Here is a 17,024-nt window from a genome sequence, read left to right as displayed (position 1 = left end):
CCTGTCCTCTTGGAATGGGTTATTGTGCTGGTTTCTGCTTCACACCAAGCTGTGAACAGTACAGAGTAGCAGGTCAGCAGGCACCTTTGCAAGGATGTACACAGGAGCCGTGCCTAGAGCGGTCCACAGCCGACAGAAGGTAATTTACCTGCCCAGCTCCCTGCAGGAGCCTAGAGTCAACACATAGAGTGGCTTTTAGCGAGAGGAACTGAAAAGCAACATTGGCATAAATAAGGCATGGGTTCATGGAGAGGTAAAGAGCTGGGGATAATACTTTAATCTGCCAGAGGCCCCTCCTGGGTTCTCTTTCTCTATATACCGTGGAGGACTGACTTCTTCCAACCTGAAACTTTCTTTAGCCATCTCCCTTCCATTTTTTTGCACCGTGCTATACTTTTACATAGTTCATGACATTCCAACACAAATTTCCCATTAAAAAACCTGAAGCTGTAGAGCTAATGTTTGACTTTCCATGGCTCTGAAGATATATTTATTCCTTCCTCTGGGCTCAGACGGCCCCTCCCCATGTTGGAAAATGGTTTCTAAAAAGAGCCCAGTGAAGCAGCAGTAGTGGAATTCTCTGTACTTTTTCCTTGGCAGGGAGTTCTTTCCCTGACCCCCTTCTTACCTGTTCTAGACCCACTCAAGCTTCTGTCTCTGTGCTTTCTGTCCTCATTCTCTGTCGGCCTTGGAAGCAGATGAGCCAACTTTCATCTTTTCTGGATAACCCACTCTGGAGCTTTAGCAGTTAGAAATCACATTCACTGAAAATTGCTTTTGTCCACATTTGTTTCTGTGTTGACTATCAGTATGTGGAGTATTACCAGCCTCTTTTCTTTATTTAAAAACAGCTTTACTGAGATCTGATTCACGTACCATACAATTCATCCATCTAAAGTACGCACCTTGGTGGGTTCTGATGTGTTCCGAATTGTTCAACCATCAGCACAATCCATTTTAGAGCATTTTTATCAGTCCAGAAAGAAATGCTTATGAATTAGCAGTCACTCCCAGTTCTCCCTCTACATCCCCCAGCCCTGGGATACTTTCTGTCTCTAGATTTGCCTAATCTGGACATTTCATACAAATGGAATCATACAACCTGTGGTTGTTTGTGACTGGATCCTTTCACTTAGGATAAGATTATCAAGGTTCACATTGTGGTGTGGGTCATAAAAGTATTTCCTTTTTATGGCAGAATAATATTCCATTGTATGGATAGACCACATTTTGTTTAGCCACTCATCAGTTGATGGATATCCACTTTCCCCCAACTTTTTGGCTACTATGAATAGCTGTGAACATTCATGTACAATTCTTTGTGTAGATGTATTTTTTTTTTTTTTCTGAGATGGAGTCTTCTCTGTCGCCTAGGCTGGAGTACAGTGGCATGATCTTGGCTCACTGCATCCTCCACCTCCTGCTTTCAAGCGATTCTCCTGCCTCAGCCTCCCCAGTAGCTGGGATTACAGCCAGCTGCCACCATGCCCGGCTAATTTTTTGTATTTTTAGTAGAGACAGGGTTTTACCATGTTGGCCAGACTGGTCTCAAACTCCTGACCTCAGGTGGTCCACCTGCCTCGGCCTCCCAAAGTGTTGGGATTACAGGCGTAAGCCACCGTGCCCGTCCAGATGTATGTTTTTAAAAATCTCTTAGGTATGTATCTAGAAGTGAAATTGATGGGTCATATGGTAACTCTATGATTAGCATTTAGAGGAACTGCCAAACTGTTTTCCAAAGTGGAAAACCAGCTGTGTATAACGCTTTAGTTTCTCCATATTCTCACCAACACTTGTCTTAGCCTAACCTAAGGTCGTAAAGGTTTACTCCTGCATTTTCTTCTGAGAGTTTTATAGTCTTAGCTCTCACTTTTATCCCTGTGATGCATTTGGAGTTAATTTCTGTGCATGTTGTAAGGACAGGATCCAGCTTCATTCCTTGCAGGCAGCTGTCCAGTTGTCCCAACACAGTTTATTGAAAAGACTATTCTTCGCCCGATTGTCTTGGCACCTTTATTGAAAATCACCTGACCATAAATTTGAGGCTCTGATTCTGGACTCCTAGTTCTATTCCTTTGATATACATTTTTTCTCCTTATGCCAATACCACATTGTCTTGATTACTGTAGCTTTGTAGTAAGCTTTCAAATTGGAAAATGTGAGTTCTCCAAATTTGTTCTTTTTCAAAATTGTTTTAGCTATTCTGTGTATGTTGCATTTCCAAATGAATTTTAGGATCAGCTTGTAAATATTTATCAAAAGAATCCAACTGGGATTTTGGTCAGGATTATGTTGACTTTGTAGATGACTTTGGGGTTACCTGCTCCTTAAACCTGTAAATTATCAACGATAAGCAAGTTGCCAGCTGTCTTTCAACTCTTTGGAATTTACATGTAGGTTAGAAATGCTGACCTCAGAGAAAAAATTTTGAATAAAGAGTTAGGTCAGGCACAGTGAATCATACCTTTAATCCCAGTACATTGGGAGGCCAAGGTAGAAGGACAGCTTGAGCCCAGGAGTTCAAGATAAGCCTGGGCAGCATAGTGAGACCCTCTCTCTACAAAAAATAAAAAACTACCTGGGTGTGGTGGTGCATGCCTGTAAGAGGGAGCCACACTCACATCCTCCAGGAGCCCACGGCTTAATGCATGCAGTCAGGAGATCTGGCCACCCCAGGCTGTTCAGCCATACCACTTGTTCACCTCCTTCAGATTAATTTTGCAAGTGACTGCCAGTCTGCATGGTTTGAAAGGTTAGGTGTTTGGAGATCATGTGCCCAGAGGGCTGGGATGCACTGGCGCAAAGCTGTGTGGAATCGCTGGGTCTGAATGGGTCCTTGAGAAAGCAAAGGAACTGGAAGCAGCAGATAGCTGAGGTCAAATTCAGGCTTTACAGACATCCAAAGAAACTCTTTTGCTGTCTTTCCTGCTTTCTTCAGGGCCCCAGCATCTATGGTCAAAAAAGTGGTTCACTATTCATAGGCCATTAGTAAAGTCAGAGGAAATTTTGACCTTTGGAAGTTCTTGAAGAATGGAGCCTCTCACAAGCTCAGAATGAGCAGCTCCTTTCTTTCTCCTGCAGGCATTGGAAATACAGTCCCAGCTGCAACACCAGCCAGCAGCACAGCCCGGAATCCTGCTCCTGACCTGCACCATCCCCACCAGCCTACGATAGAACGTTTTTGTAGGCATTCCTCCTCATGGGAGAGGATAGAGTATATACGAGTTTTTGCTCTCCTCCCACCCCTTTCACAAGAGCACTGTGCTTTCTTTTCTTCTCTTTTTCCTTTCATTTTTTTTTTTTTTTTTTTTTTTTAAGACAGGGTCTTGCTGTGTCACCCAGGCTGGAATGCAGTGGTACGATCATAGCTCACTGCAGCCTTGACCTCCTGGACTCAAGCAATCCTCCTGCCTTAACCTCCCGAGTAGCTGGGACTATAGGCACCAGCCACTATGCCTGGCTAATATTTTTTGCTTGTTTTTTGTTCAGAGACGAGGTCTCACTATACTGTCCAGGCTGGGATGACTGTGCTTTCAACCAATGCAAACTGAGATCCCGGCATTGGAAATATTCCCTTCCTCCATGCCCCTAGTAACTCTCTTGAAAGAGAAAACTGAGTGACGATTGTGTGGGGAGGAGGCAGGCCTGGAGCTTGAAGATAGGGTTTATGCTGTTAAAGTGAGATAAACAGCTGTGGTGAGGGCCATGCCTGCTGAGCTCCTTTAAGGAGAAGCCCCAGGAATCCTTCATTAAGCGCTTTACAGCTGAAGAGTTTCATTGATATTTGAAAATTGGTGCTGGAAACTACAAAAGCGAAGTATGAGCAGAGGTATTGGAGAGGGGCATGAGGGGACCCTGACGGCAGCTGTGCAGGTGGAGCAGGGACTGCCTCGGTCCACAGACGTGGCCCCCAGAACTGTCGTGCCATTTGTGGGGGTTGTGTCCTGTAAGAAAATAGGAATCTAGGTGCAGAACAGCCCTCCTGGGTGTCAGAATGCCAGTGACAGGAGAGAAGGAGGAAGGACATGTTCATATACGAAGATATCTTTCGGGAGTTCTTAGGGAAACACTGTAAACAACTCTGCCCTGAGCCCGGGAGGTGGCCATGCTGGCAGTGAGGGATGTGGCCATACTGGCAGTGAGGGATGTGGCCATGCTGGCAGTGAGGGAGTTGGCCATGCTGGCAGTGAGGGAGGTGGCCTGGGCTGTGGGGACACAGAGGTGGGCAGAGGGGAAAGCCTCAGAGCTGCGTGGACAGGCTTCTTCTGCTTACACACAGGCTCCCGCCCTGCTCTTGCCCCTCGGGGGTTCTTTTGTCACTGGAGACCCTGCTGTTGCCCTTTACTCTCCAGTGCGTGTCCCCTTCTTCCATATGCCCCCTCCTTGGTGGGGACAGGCTGCTCTGGGAGGTACAGTGACTGCGCTAGATGAACACCCTCCCAGGTCAGGCAATGACATTTTGCTGGCGTGTGTTTTAGTCTGGGATGCCCCGAGTAGCTTCTAATTATGAGGCACTGTCTGTGCCTCTTGGGTGGAGGCCAAGTTTCCGTTCTGCCAACTCTCAGAGGACGTGGGGCCAAGACACAGCACCGCTGAGACAGGAGTTTCAGGGGGTCCGGAGGTGGATTTGCCGAGAATCTAAGAAGCACTTCAACTAATTTTGTTTCCTCTCCTCCCTTCCCCTCCCTTTCCCTTCTGTCCTCTTCTTTTCTTTTACGGAGCTAATTTCCTAAGTCTGGCTAAAATACAGTAGAAAAGCCCCATAAAGCCTATGAGCGTCATTCTTGAATAGGAAATTAGCAAATAGACTTTGGTAACAGAAGAACCTGCTTCTGAGGCGCTGACAGCCTGTCCTAACAGAGGCAGCTGGGCTGCAGTGAGCACGGACCTGCTGTAGGAAGACCTCTGCATCCAGAGTGGCCCCGTGGAAGGTGCCAGACTCCCCCTCACTCCAAGAAAAGAGGACGCTTTTTGAGGGCAGGGACCTTGTTACCGTCTTCACTTTCTCTTTTTGTTTCCAGTTGTTGCTGTAACAGATTGCCACACACTCGGTGGCTTAAAACAACACAGATAGACTCCCTTAGAGCTATGAAGGTCGGAAGTCAGAAGTGGGTCTCATGCCTGTGGTCCCAGCTACTTGGAGGCTGAGATGGGAGGATCACTTGAGCCCAGGAGTTCAAGACCAGCCTGGGCAACATAATGAGACTCCCATCTCTACAAAAAGTTTTTTAAAAATTAGCCAGGTGTGGTGACATGCAGCTGTAGTCCCAGCTACTCAGGAGACCGAGACAGGAGGATCACTGGAGCCCAGGAGGTTGAGGCTGCAGTGAGCTGAGATTGCACCACTGCACTCCAGCCTGGGCAACAGAATGAGACCTTGTCTCAAAACAAAAACAAAAACATAAAAAGATTGAAAAAAAAAGAAATAGGTATCACTGGAATAAGATTAAAATATCTGCAGGCCTTAATCCTTCCTGGAGATACAAGGGCAGAATCTTGTTTCCTTGCCTTTTTCAGAGAACACTCGCATTCCTTGGCTTGTAGCCCCTTCCTTTGTCTTCAGAGCCAGCAGAGTAGCATTTTAAATCTCTCTCCCACTCCCCTGCCTCTCTCTTTCACTGTTGAGGAGCCTTGTGAGGACACTGGGCCCACCCAAAGAATGCAAGATAATGTCCTCATATGAAGGTCAGCTGATGAGCCCTATTCCCCTTCCCATGTACCCTAACATAGTCACAGGTGATGGGGATTAGGACATGGACCTCTTTGGGGGACACTATTCTGCCCACCACACTCCAGTTTCTCTGCTGCTCAGAACAGTGCCTGCCACCTACTGAGTGTTCAAACAGCAAGATACTGTTTGTTGAATGAATGAATACATTTGATGTAAACCTGTGTCTTAATTATATCAACTGAAGCAATGTTTCATTTCAGAGAAGCAACACAGGAATGGAAAATGCGTGGAATTTGGAGTCAAGACCCGTGTTCAAAGTCTTTTCCACCATTTAAGAGCTGTGTGTCGACTGGGCACGGTGGCTCACGCCTGTAATCCCAGCACTTTGGGAGGCCAAGGCGGGCAGATCACGAGGTCAGGAGACTGGGACCATCCTGGCTAACACGGTGAAACCCCATCTCTACTAAAAAAATATAAAAAAAGTAGCCAGGCGTGGTGGCAGGTGTCTGTAGTCCCAGCTACTTGGGAGGCTGAGGCAGGAGAACGGCGTGAACCTGGGAGGCGGAGCTTGCAGTGAGCCCAGATCACGCCACTGCACTCCAGCCTGGGCAACACAGAGAGACTCCAACTCAAAAAAAAAAAAAAAAAAAAAAAGAGCTGTGTGTCTTTGGGCAATTCATTTAACCATGCTGAGCCTCAGTTTTCTCATCTGAATAACAGGAACAACTCTGTCTTCTCTCCCTGGTTTCACAGGGTTATTGACTTTTATTACATGCATTCAGTCATTAAATATTTGTTGAGTCCTTGCTATGGTCCAGATAGGGATTCAGGGAAGGATTCTCAGGGAAGGTGGCAGTTGATTAAAGGTGTTACAGAAGTGAGGGAGGGGCCTTCAGGATGCTGGTGGAGGAGGGTCCAGGCTGCTAGAAGGCATCAGGGAAGGTGCGGAGGCTCGGTGGGCCTGCCCCTGTGTTTAGGGAGCAGCAAGAAGGCAGGGGCTGGAGACAAGCGGTGGGGGCCCGAGAAGGGACCAAGGCCCACCCAAGACGCTACAGAATGGAGCTTGGCTTTTATACTAAGTTTGAAGGATTCTGAACAGGGAAGTGAAACAATTGGATTTCTGTAGGAAGAAATCAATCACTCTGATGTTCAGTTAACATAAGATGATGTCAAGTATTTGCTTCAAAAGACTCCAGGGGTAGGAATGGAGCGGGAGGTGAGACGAGGTGGAAAGGAAGCCAGTGGTCCATGTGTTATTGGTGATCTTGAAGTCAGGGAATGAGAAGATGGAAGTCCATTATTCTAGTCTCTCTGCTTGTGGATATGCTTGAAAATTTCCACAGTGAAAGTTAAAAATAAATACATTCTGTGGTCAGTGTAAATAAATATCGTAATCCAGCACTTCAAAACAGGATCTCTCTGGTGGCTGTGTGGCCAGTTTGGAGCTCACTGGATATCTGAAGGCTCTTGTGGAAACTTTGGACGTCCAGTCAAGGCAAGACGAACTTTGCTTGGACAGGAGGGAGGTGCGGCTGCGTGAGAGCTGGGGCTGGGTCTGAAGGCCGTGCTAGCTAGCCTGGGTTGGCACACAGCAAAGTGCAGAGTCTGGGGCTCTAGGCACATTGGGGTAGATGACACTGTATGTTTTTGAGTGCATCTGGTGTGATGGGGCCTGTTTGGAGGCCTCCTCAGGGCTGTGCAGCGAAGATACTGTCCCACACAGTGGGGTCTTGTCTTGAACATGGTACGCTTACTGTGACCCTGAGGCTAAGGATGGGAGAGACCAAACCAACCTGGGCAGAGCGGAGAGAAGGCAAGATGAGACTAACTTTCTATGATCGTCGTGGCCATCCTGGCTTTCGCCGCAAATGCATAGCATGGTAGCTGTGTATGATGTGAATAGACATACCTAGGAGTGGGTTGGGGCATAGTTCTGGAGTTTTAGGGAATTCCACTTGTTTGCCAACATGCAGGTATATGAGCTGAGATTCACTGCCCTTGGACAATTTCATGGGTGGGAAAAAATGCATTTCTACAGCATATTAAATCATTGATTTCTTTTTTATACATTATTCTAGGGATTGGAATATTCCAGTTCATTACATTATCTTTTAAAAAAACACTAATCCAGCGGGGTGCAGTGGCTCATGCCTTTAATTCCAGCACTTTGGGAGGCCAAGGCAAAAAGATCACTTGAGCCTCGGAGTTTGAAGCCAGCCTGGGCAACATAGCGTGAACTTGTCTCTATAAAAACTTTTTAAAAAAATTAACTGGATATGGTGGCACACACCTGTAGTCTCAGGTACCTGAGATGAGAGGATTACTTGAGCCCAGGAGGTTGAGGCTGCAGTGAGCCGTAGTGGCACCACTGCACTCCATCCTGGATGACAGAGCGAGACCCTGTCCCAGTCAATCAATAAAAGTAATCCATGCCTTCCTCCCAACATCATTTTTGTGGAAAGATGTTTGGATTTGTGTTGTGTCATTTTCTGCTAAATAAGGCTTGCAGCACATTTGTCAGAAAGGAGTCAGGTGCTCATCAGGTCTCTTCTAAAACCCAGCTTCCTCCTGATACTGTTGCTTCAACCCTTGGATCTCTGAATGCTGAGAAGGCTTTTTGGCTCTAACAACACATTCAAAGAAAAATGAAAGAAAGGGAAAAAAAGAAAAAGATAACCCTGTCATTGCAGAAGTAATGTATCATGATATAATAGAAACGTTTTTTGAATAATTCAGAAACAGCAAAGCAAGAGGTGGTTTGTCTGTACTGCCATTATTTAGAGAGAACATCTTAACAGTTCGATGTATTGTCTCCCAGTCCCGTTTCATTCAACTCTGCATACACTCGGGTTTTAGGACATCTGAGTAGGCATATTAACTAGGCCTCTGCTTTTCTGTGGAGAGAGAGGGTCTATGTAAAAGTCGGAAGCGTTCTTCTGAATGGCACAGAAAGAACATTCAGTAATGTGTTTTTCCATTCAACTTTTGCCAGCTGAGAATGTTGAGAATTTCAGGAATTTTCTTCTACCCCTTCTCTCTTTGTTTGAATCCCAGTGGACCTTGGGCTCTTTTTGGCATCTGCCCTTGACTCTCCCTTATGGTGGCCTTGCACCTGACCCGCCACAGAGCAGCATAGGCGCCCAGGCTGAGCCTGAGCGACTCAACAGGGACAGAGCGTCCTCTGGAAATCATAATACAAAGCCCATCACTCCGAGTTCCTGGACCTGATGCCAGAGCATTCTGGCTTGGATAATTCTCATCTGGAAGGCAGAGCCCAGCTGGAGCTGTGCTTGTTGGGAAACTTCATGTATTTTCCACCACTGCTCATTCCCACCTTGCAGGATTTTGCTGCTGTAGAATTTATGATGCCACAAACCTGCATTTAAGGAATGTTGCGTTTGGCAGAGTAGGTGGCCTAAAGGATTAGGAGATTTCCTGGAATAAGACTTTCCACTGTGCTGCTGAGGTGTATGTGTGTGTGTGTGTGTGTGTGCGTGCGCGCGCACACATAGGGCAGTACAGGATGGGAAAACAAGAGGTGTGCGCTACAGGGAAGGCGAGAGCCTCCATCCTGAGCCTGTTTTCACCTTGGCCGTGAACTCTGGAGGGTTGTCACAGAGCTGGAAAAACCTCAGCTTTGTCTCTGACCCCACCCACTGCACCAGTTTCACAAAATAAGAAAAGTAGGATAGAGCCAAGCCAAGCCTCAGGACTCTCTTTGAGTCCAGTTCTCTTCACTTCCCCTAAGGTGATTCTTGATCACGCTTAGTCCCTAGATGTTAATAAATACTACTTGAAAAAGAGATTTTAAAAATGAGTGGGAATTCTGAACTAAAACCAAAATAAATAGGTTTCTTTACTGTAGAAAATTTTCAGAGCCTTTAAGGCACTAATTATGCTTTGTAAACCTCCAGGGAAGCATTATTATATGTGGTGTTTCTCAAACTTATTTGGCCAGGAAACCTTTTTTCCTAGCCACCTCTACGTGGCCTAGTGCTCTGCAGAAGACCCTCAGGAAAATACCACACTAGGCTGTCTTGCCTCATGTGCCATTTAATATTTTACAAACACCTAAGTCTAATTGCTGCTGGATATTCCATCATATGGCTAAGCCAAAATTTATGTGTCCATTCCTTAATTGTCAAACATTGAGATTGCTTACAATTTTTCAGCATCATTGATAATTCTCAAATGAATTCTGGTTACTTTGTAACCATCTCTGATTATTCCCTTAAGAGATGGAATTGTCAAATCAAAGTATCTGAACATTTGCAAGATTCTTGAAACACATTGTCCAGCCGCTTTCCAGAAAGGTCATGCTCGTTTATTTTCTACCAGCTGCGGGCAGGGTTAATGTCCATCTGTGAAAGCTGAGCAGCCTGAGAAGCTCCAAGAGCCTGAAGAAGGCCATTCCCGTCTCCCCTACCACAGGGACCTCCAGCAATTAGAAAACAAATAATCACACACACTAAGGACATAAACAGCTATTTCTTTTGAGGAGACACACTGGGTTTTCACAGTTCCCTGTGCCGTGTCTAAATAATTGAATGACATCTGAAAAATTTCTCAACATTTTAATTTGGTCTTCTAGATGTTTTTCTGGGTAGTCAGAGAAGAAGGGATTTTGAATTGGCATCTGGTGTGCTAATTTTCAAATAACCTCTCAAGGTAAGATGTAAAAATAAAGTTTTATCAGCCTCCCGTGACTGTAAACTTTATTTCTAGAAGAATCTTTTTATGTGAGCATTCCATCAGTCTTAATTCTGACCCCACAGGAATTGAATTATGTCATGTAGAGGACTGAGGCTGATTGTGGTGCTTTTGTTTTCTATTTGTAAGGGGGAAAAGCATAAACGTTGTAGACTAGAAGTGATTTATCTTTTTGTCCTCCACGAAGATCACCCTTTGTTCAATGCATTATTGGGTTTGGAACTGAGATGTGAACTTCTAACTCATTAAAACCGTCAAGTCCCCAGCAATAAAGTCATTTAAGTGGCTTCACCAACAGAGATTTATTTCAAAGTGATTCCATTTGGAGGAAGGAAAGAATGAGTAATGCATTATATACCAAGATCTCTTCAATAATTCATGAGACCTCCACGCCAGTGACCATTTTAGATTCAGTTCATGGTGTTTTAGCCTAAAATGAACTCTCTCTGTCTTAGAAGACACCCGCAGTTTGCTCCTCTTTGAGCTTGAGTCCATGAATATCTTTACTTTTGGGAAATAAAGTTTGTATTGACTGCTACTTTGTGTGTTTACGTGAACCACTCTTATATGGAGGCTATTTTGAAAAAAATGGGCATTTTGTATAATTGGGGTAAAAGGAGACTTTATCTGCGGTCCTTACCCTTTGAAAAGTAGGAATGTTTCAAAAAAATTATTGCTTTTTCCTTCCTTTGGAAAGGAATTCTGATTTTGTTTTTTAAGTGTAAGGAGTAGATTGCCAAATGGTGGGTTAAAAATAGATTTATGGATGCCTAATAATTATGCCAAACACAGTGTTGGGCAGTCAGTGAGTACGGAAAGGCATGCATGCCAAATGTCGCTGTCCCCAAGTGTGTTCTGGAATGGGGGCAGTGGGTGGCGCCGGCCCTTCAGCATCTTCGGCCACTGCACAGTTCAGCTGTGAACTCCTTGGTTCACCCTGAGCTTTGTCCAACCTTCTCCCTTTTCTGAAACCCGCAGAGGCTCCAGAGTCCTTTCTCTTCAGGATGGAGACCTGCATGGAGGGACTGGAGGCAGGGAGGGTGGCCCACTTCCTTTCCACACTGTCGTGAGTGCCTCACTGGCATTCCTCAGTGCAGTAACAGGGAAACCTGGGGACTCAGATTTCCAAATACCATCATTTCAGTTTGGCAAGCATTGATCCAATGATGAGTATCGTGGGAAAGAAAATAATGAGTTAGGGTTTTGTCGCTTGCCAGAAAAGCTTCAGGATCCACTTCTCCTTCCTCCCTGCTCTCTCCCCGCTGCCCAATAAAAACAGCTGCTTTGTTCAAAACTTAAAAACCATATTATTTAAAACTCATTGTAAAAATTTATGCTATACAGATGCTTATAAGGAAAATGTAAAAATCGCTGGAAATCCCACGTGTTACGATTTAGAGGAACCTCCTGTTATTCCTGCTCACAGAGACACACTCCCACATACATTTTACCGTACATTATATTATCATATAATGATAAATTAACCACATAATAAATGATAAATTATATGCTATATGTGCTGTTTTGAGACTATTTTTCATCTAACGGTATGTCAAAGATCTCTTTTCCTATAAATAAAAATCATCATTTTAATGGCTATAGAATATCATTACATACATATATGTATTAATCTGTGCACAAAATAACATAGACTGGGTGGCTTAAACAACACACGTTGATTTCTTACCATTTGGGAGCTGGGAAGTCCAAGATCAAGGTGCTGGCAGATTCAGTGCCTGTGAAGGCCCCCTTTCTGGTATGCAGATGCTCGCCTTCTTGCTGTATCTCCCATAAGGGCAGGGCAGGGAGAGAAGAGAGATCTGGTCTCCTTCTCTCCTTATAAGGGACTAATCCCATCTGTGACCTCATCTAACCCTAATTACCTCCTAAAGGCCCCACCTCCTAATACCACCACGTTGGGAGTTAGGGTTTCAATACATGGATTTTAGGGGAGACACAAACATTCAGTTCATAACATTATACCATGAGTCAATTCCCGTTTGCTCCCATAAACAGCACAGGGATGTGTCTTCCTGTGTGTGATGGTCACTCCAGTATATATTCCTCTAAGTGGAATTGCTGGGTCAAATGGGACGCACATTTCAACTTTTGATTATATTACCAACAGTTGCTTTGAAAGAAGATATTCAGCACATTCCATGTAGAGTATGTGTGCCTCCCTTCCCAAACCTACACCAACACTGAACAGCACAAATCTTTTTACAATTTAATAATTTATAAGTGTCTCCTCATTTTTATTGGTGTTCTTCCAATTCTAATTGAACATGTTTTAAAATATTTGTTGGCAATTTATATGTCTTCTGTGATTTACCTTTATATATATCTTTGTCCATTTTTCTATTAAGCCATCTTTTTCTTATTGACTTTCAAAACCCCTCCAGGATACTATTTTTTTTTTTTTTTTTTTTTTGAGATGGAGTCTCACTCTGTCTTCCAGGCAGGAGTGCAGTTTTGCAATCTTAGCTCACTGCAACCTCTGCCTCCCGGGTTCTAGCGTTTCTCCTGCCTCAGCCTCCCGAGTAGCTGGGATTACAGGCGCCTGCCACCATGCGCAGCTAATTTTTGTATTTTTAGTAGAGACGGGTGTCACCATATTGGCCAGGCTGTTCTCAAACTCCTGACCTCAGGTGATCCTGCCTGCCTCAGCCTCCCAAGTGTTGGGATTACAGGCGTGAGCCACCACACTCGGCCCCTCCAGGATACTTTTTAATTTAAAAAAGTATGCAGATTAAGACTGGACCCTTCTCCAAAATATACATAAAATGTATGCGTTCTGAGACTAATGAGCTCTCCTGTCTGGGGATGAACGATGCTAGTGACCAGCGGCACTTGCTTTGTTGACATTTTGGAATGGAGCTCCTCTGCTGTCTTGTCATTTGTGGACCTTAGGTAGGTGAGGAAGCCCCGCATTGGAGAGGTGGCAGCCCCTCCAGACCTGAGGCAGCTGCTGCCAAGGCTGCCCTTGCTGACTGGTCCTCATTAATGGCTCAGCAAGGGTCCTGTGATCTTTGCCAGTGTTCCCTTTCCCTCTCCTTGCCATACATCTCTCCTTTACTGCTGCATAATTCTAATGAGATTGCCCTGGGTCGGTCAGTCATATTAGAGAAATGATGAGCAGCAGAGAAAAGAAAATTCACAAGATGGTAACATTTAAAATAAAATTTGTTTTTGGCCTTTACCCAAGAGTAGATTTCATGGTCAATAAACCACAAGCATATATATGTGTTGATGAGGAGGAAAATTTATTATTTAATATGAACTCTGGGGCTGGGTGCAGTGGCTCACACCTGTAATACCAGCACTTTGGGAGGCTGAGGCAGGTGGATCACCTGAGGTCAGGAGTTTGAGACCAGCCTAGCCAGCATGGTGAAACTCTGTCTCTAATAAAAATGCAAAAATGATCCAGATGTGGTGGTGCATGCCTGTAATCCTGGCTACTCAGGAAGCCAAGGCATGAGAATCGCTTGAACCCAGGAGGTGGAGGTTGCAGTGAGCCAAGATTATGCCATTGCACTCTAGCCTGGGTGACAAGAGTGAAACTCCATCTCAAATAAATAAATAAATAAATAAATAAATAATATGAACCATGGAAAAATTTTATAGGGAAGGAATTTAGGGATCCTATAAGGATGATGTAGGATAAAACGTTTATGTTTAATTTGGGATTGAATAAAGTCTGTTCACTTTGGCCTAAAACTGTTCATTGTTCTTAAACAGTTTCATTCATTGGCTCCCATGTACTATCGAGGCTCAGCTGCAGCTGTTATCGTGTATGATATTACCAAGCAGGTAAGAATGTCTCCTTCAGAATTTAGATGTCATTTATGGTGGTTCTCTCACTTAGAGAGACTGGAGCAGAGACGTCACTGCTTGCATCTTGCCAGTAGCGTGCCACTATATATTGAGTTTATTTTATGTATATGTAACAAAGCATCCCATATTTATCTGCTAAATTAAACAATAATGACCATTCATTCTTAAAATTGACTGTAGAGGCAAAGTCATGCCTGCTAGTACTATTCTGCAGAATGTCAGCTTTTAAAGAAAAGGAAAATCATTTTTAATTTCTGCATGCTTTATAATTACAGAATACTTATTTTTGTTACTGTTTCAATCATACTACATACTTAAAATGCCAAGCATAACATTCGTGTGTATGTAAGTAAATCTGTGTGTGTGTATATATAATATAAGTATATTTTTAGTTATCACGTTGAAGGTCTTAGACTTCCATCAACAAATAACTGCAGTAGTTTGATGACATTTTTTCCCACTCCTGCAAATTGAATTATTTACTTTTTTTCTCTGGAGTGTTGACTCAGCACATAAGACTGTTAGTTTAATGACCCATCACTGTTACTTTCCACAAGTTCCTGACCACTTCTACCTCAATGTGGTGTGTTGCCCTTGGCCTGTTTTCTAGAGGACAATTGTGAGTGAAGGGCCAACAAGAAGACAGGACTCTAAATATATATGTTTCTTTCTTGGTGTAAGCATGAGCATTTACTTAGTCCTGTTATTCTTATTCATGTGGAGCCCAGGCTATCATTTTAAATTAATGTTATTTATAGGAGAAAAATCACTGATATGATTTTCTTAACTAGATCGTTTTAATTTTAGAAAACTTTATATGGTCTATTTAAGTATATTTCAGCTAACATTAACTTTTGTGCCTAGGCAGAGGTAGTATGTTAATCTGCATGAGTCACCTAAAAATATTTTTTTCCATTAAATTGTACTGGGCTTGTATTTCTGCTTAGTTGAAATATTATATTGAGGGGTCTTTCTAATGATTCGTGTATACTGTTGGTTTAGGATTCATTTTATACCTTGAAGAAATGGGTCAAGGAGCTGAAAGAACATGGTCCAGAAAACATTGTAATGGCCATCGCTGGAAACAAGTGCGACCTCTCAGATATTAGGTAAGATGCATTTAAATCTCTTTTGTGTAGATATTATCCTCCATCCCTGAATGTCATCCCTGAGTGTACAAAGGTATCACGCCTTTGTTGTGTCTGCCCTCAGTGTAATAACTTAATTAATGGCCTTTCACTTGTGGTAGTCAATGTGGCATTGATTCAACCAGAGAAGAAATAAGGGAAAATGATAGGGAAATACAGATCTGATGTATCATACAATGATAAATGTTAAAATTATAACTCCTGTACATAACACAGTTACATCCCTGACTCTACATATCTTTAGGCTAGATGGTTTTATTATTTCTGTTGTTACTTTTTCCATTATTATTATCATTATGACTACTAGCTCAATTTTAGTAACACTTTCCTATGGTAATGACCATTAGAATTCTTAATATTTTTCATAGCATACCTGTTTGTTTTAGTTCTAGATTTTATCTTAAGGATAGAGTCAAGTACATAATCTCACTATTTCGTTCTAAAATCAGAATACGACACATTGTATGTGAGTACCTTGACTTCCCCCAGTGGTATTGGGTTATTGAACTTCTTGTATCTGGAAGGAGGTTGTGGGGATCCAGTACACATGAATTAAGAGATTTGATGATAGCTTTACCTAGCCTGGTAAGCTAGCTGTTTTACTAAATAAATACATTATTTAAAAAAGGAAATAGTGAATTTGTGGTATCTCCATTCCCTTGGTTAATTTAATTCTCAGGAATTCTAGTAGTTGATTTTCATAAAGACAACTACATCATGCTTCTGGTTTTGCTAATCAAAATGTGATTAAACCAAAGCAAAATAAATAATGGATGGAAGTGGATCTTGCAAAAGCTCTTAACGTAGCATTTAACAAATTGTTCTGTTTCTTTAGGATTTCAAAAGTTTATATCAACTTGCATCTGGTTGGTTTATAATAACAGCCATAAACACCACTTAATCGTTTGTTTTTCTGGGATTTGGACAAATCTTCAAACTTCCCAGACTTAGTTCAGATATCTCCCTTCTTTACTGTAATTCTCAAACAGCTTACTCATCTAGTGTTCCCAGCAGAATCACCTTAACCTTTGTCATGGGAAGGGTGAGGTGGGTGGGTAGAGACGACCTTTGCTGAGAGAAGGTGCTATCTCTAAAACCCCCTAATTATGGGACTAATGTGCGCCTCTAAGGAGAACCAAGTCTTATGTATTGTGGGAATGCTGGTGGACTAGAATTTAAGCAGAAAACGCTTTAAACTTGAATAGTATCACTTAGGATTCTTGGTTATGTGGAACCAAAGCACAACTGAAATTCAGAAGAAAGGGGAATTTATTGGAAGGTACTGGTATCCACATGGTAAAAACAGAACTGCCCTCAGCTCTGGCATTTGACATGTTCCAGAGTTAGTCTCTGGAGAGATACTGGCCTGGCATTCTCTTCGTTTCCAGTCTAAAATGCCAGGGAGGAATTCCCCACGTTAAGAACAGGCGTGTGTGGCCAAGAGGGGATTGGTAGTACGAGATGATATTTCCCAACATTACTATTAGAATGGGAAGGCAGGTGGTCTTGAAGAGGGACAGTTCCTAGAAAAGTGTAGCCTGGCCAGATAAAACATATCTGTGACATATAGATGTGGCTACCAGCACCCAAAGATATGCTGTGTTTCGGGGTGGAATTTGCCTTTTATGCACAGGTACGGCATTCTTCTTGATGGGTGTCCT

At 43.3% G+C, this 17,024-nt stretch overlaps 1 protein-coding gene across 1 annotated transcript in view; it reads left to right on the top strand.

Moving 5' to 3' along the window:
• Positions 1-17,024, top strand: part of RAB31 (RAB31, member RAS oncogene family) — a 154,382-nt gene that overhangs the window by 91,776 nt on the left and 45,582 nt on the right. The window contains exons 4-5 of the mRNA XM_054460787.2: positions 14,120-14,191; positions 15,218-15,324. Of these exons, the coding sequence (XP_054316762.1) occupies positions 14,120-14,191; positions 15,218-15,324 (179 nt within the window). The remainder of the gene's footprint in view (positions 1-14,119; positions 14,192-15,217; positions 15,325-17,024) is intronic.

The sequence above is a fragment of the Pongo pygmaeus genome, chromosome 17, assembly GCF_028885625.2.
Source record: "Pongo pygmaeus isolate AG05252 chromosome 17, NHGRI_mPonPyg2-v2.0_pri, whole genome shotgun sequence".
Taxonomy (NCBI): domain Eukaryota; kingdom Metazoa; phylum Chordata; class Mammalia; order Primates; family Hominidae; genus Pongo; species Pongo pygmaeus.
Note: the sequence above shows the minus strand (reverse complement) of the source record. Positions and strands in the feature narration are given on the sequence as shown.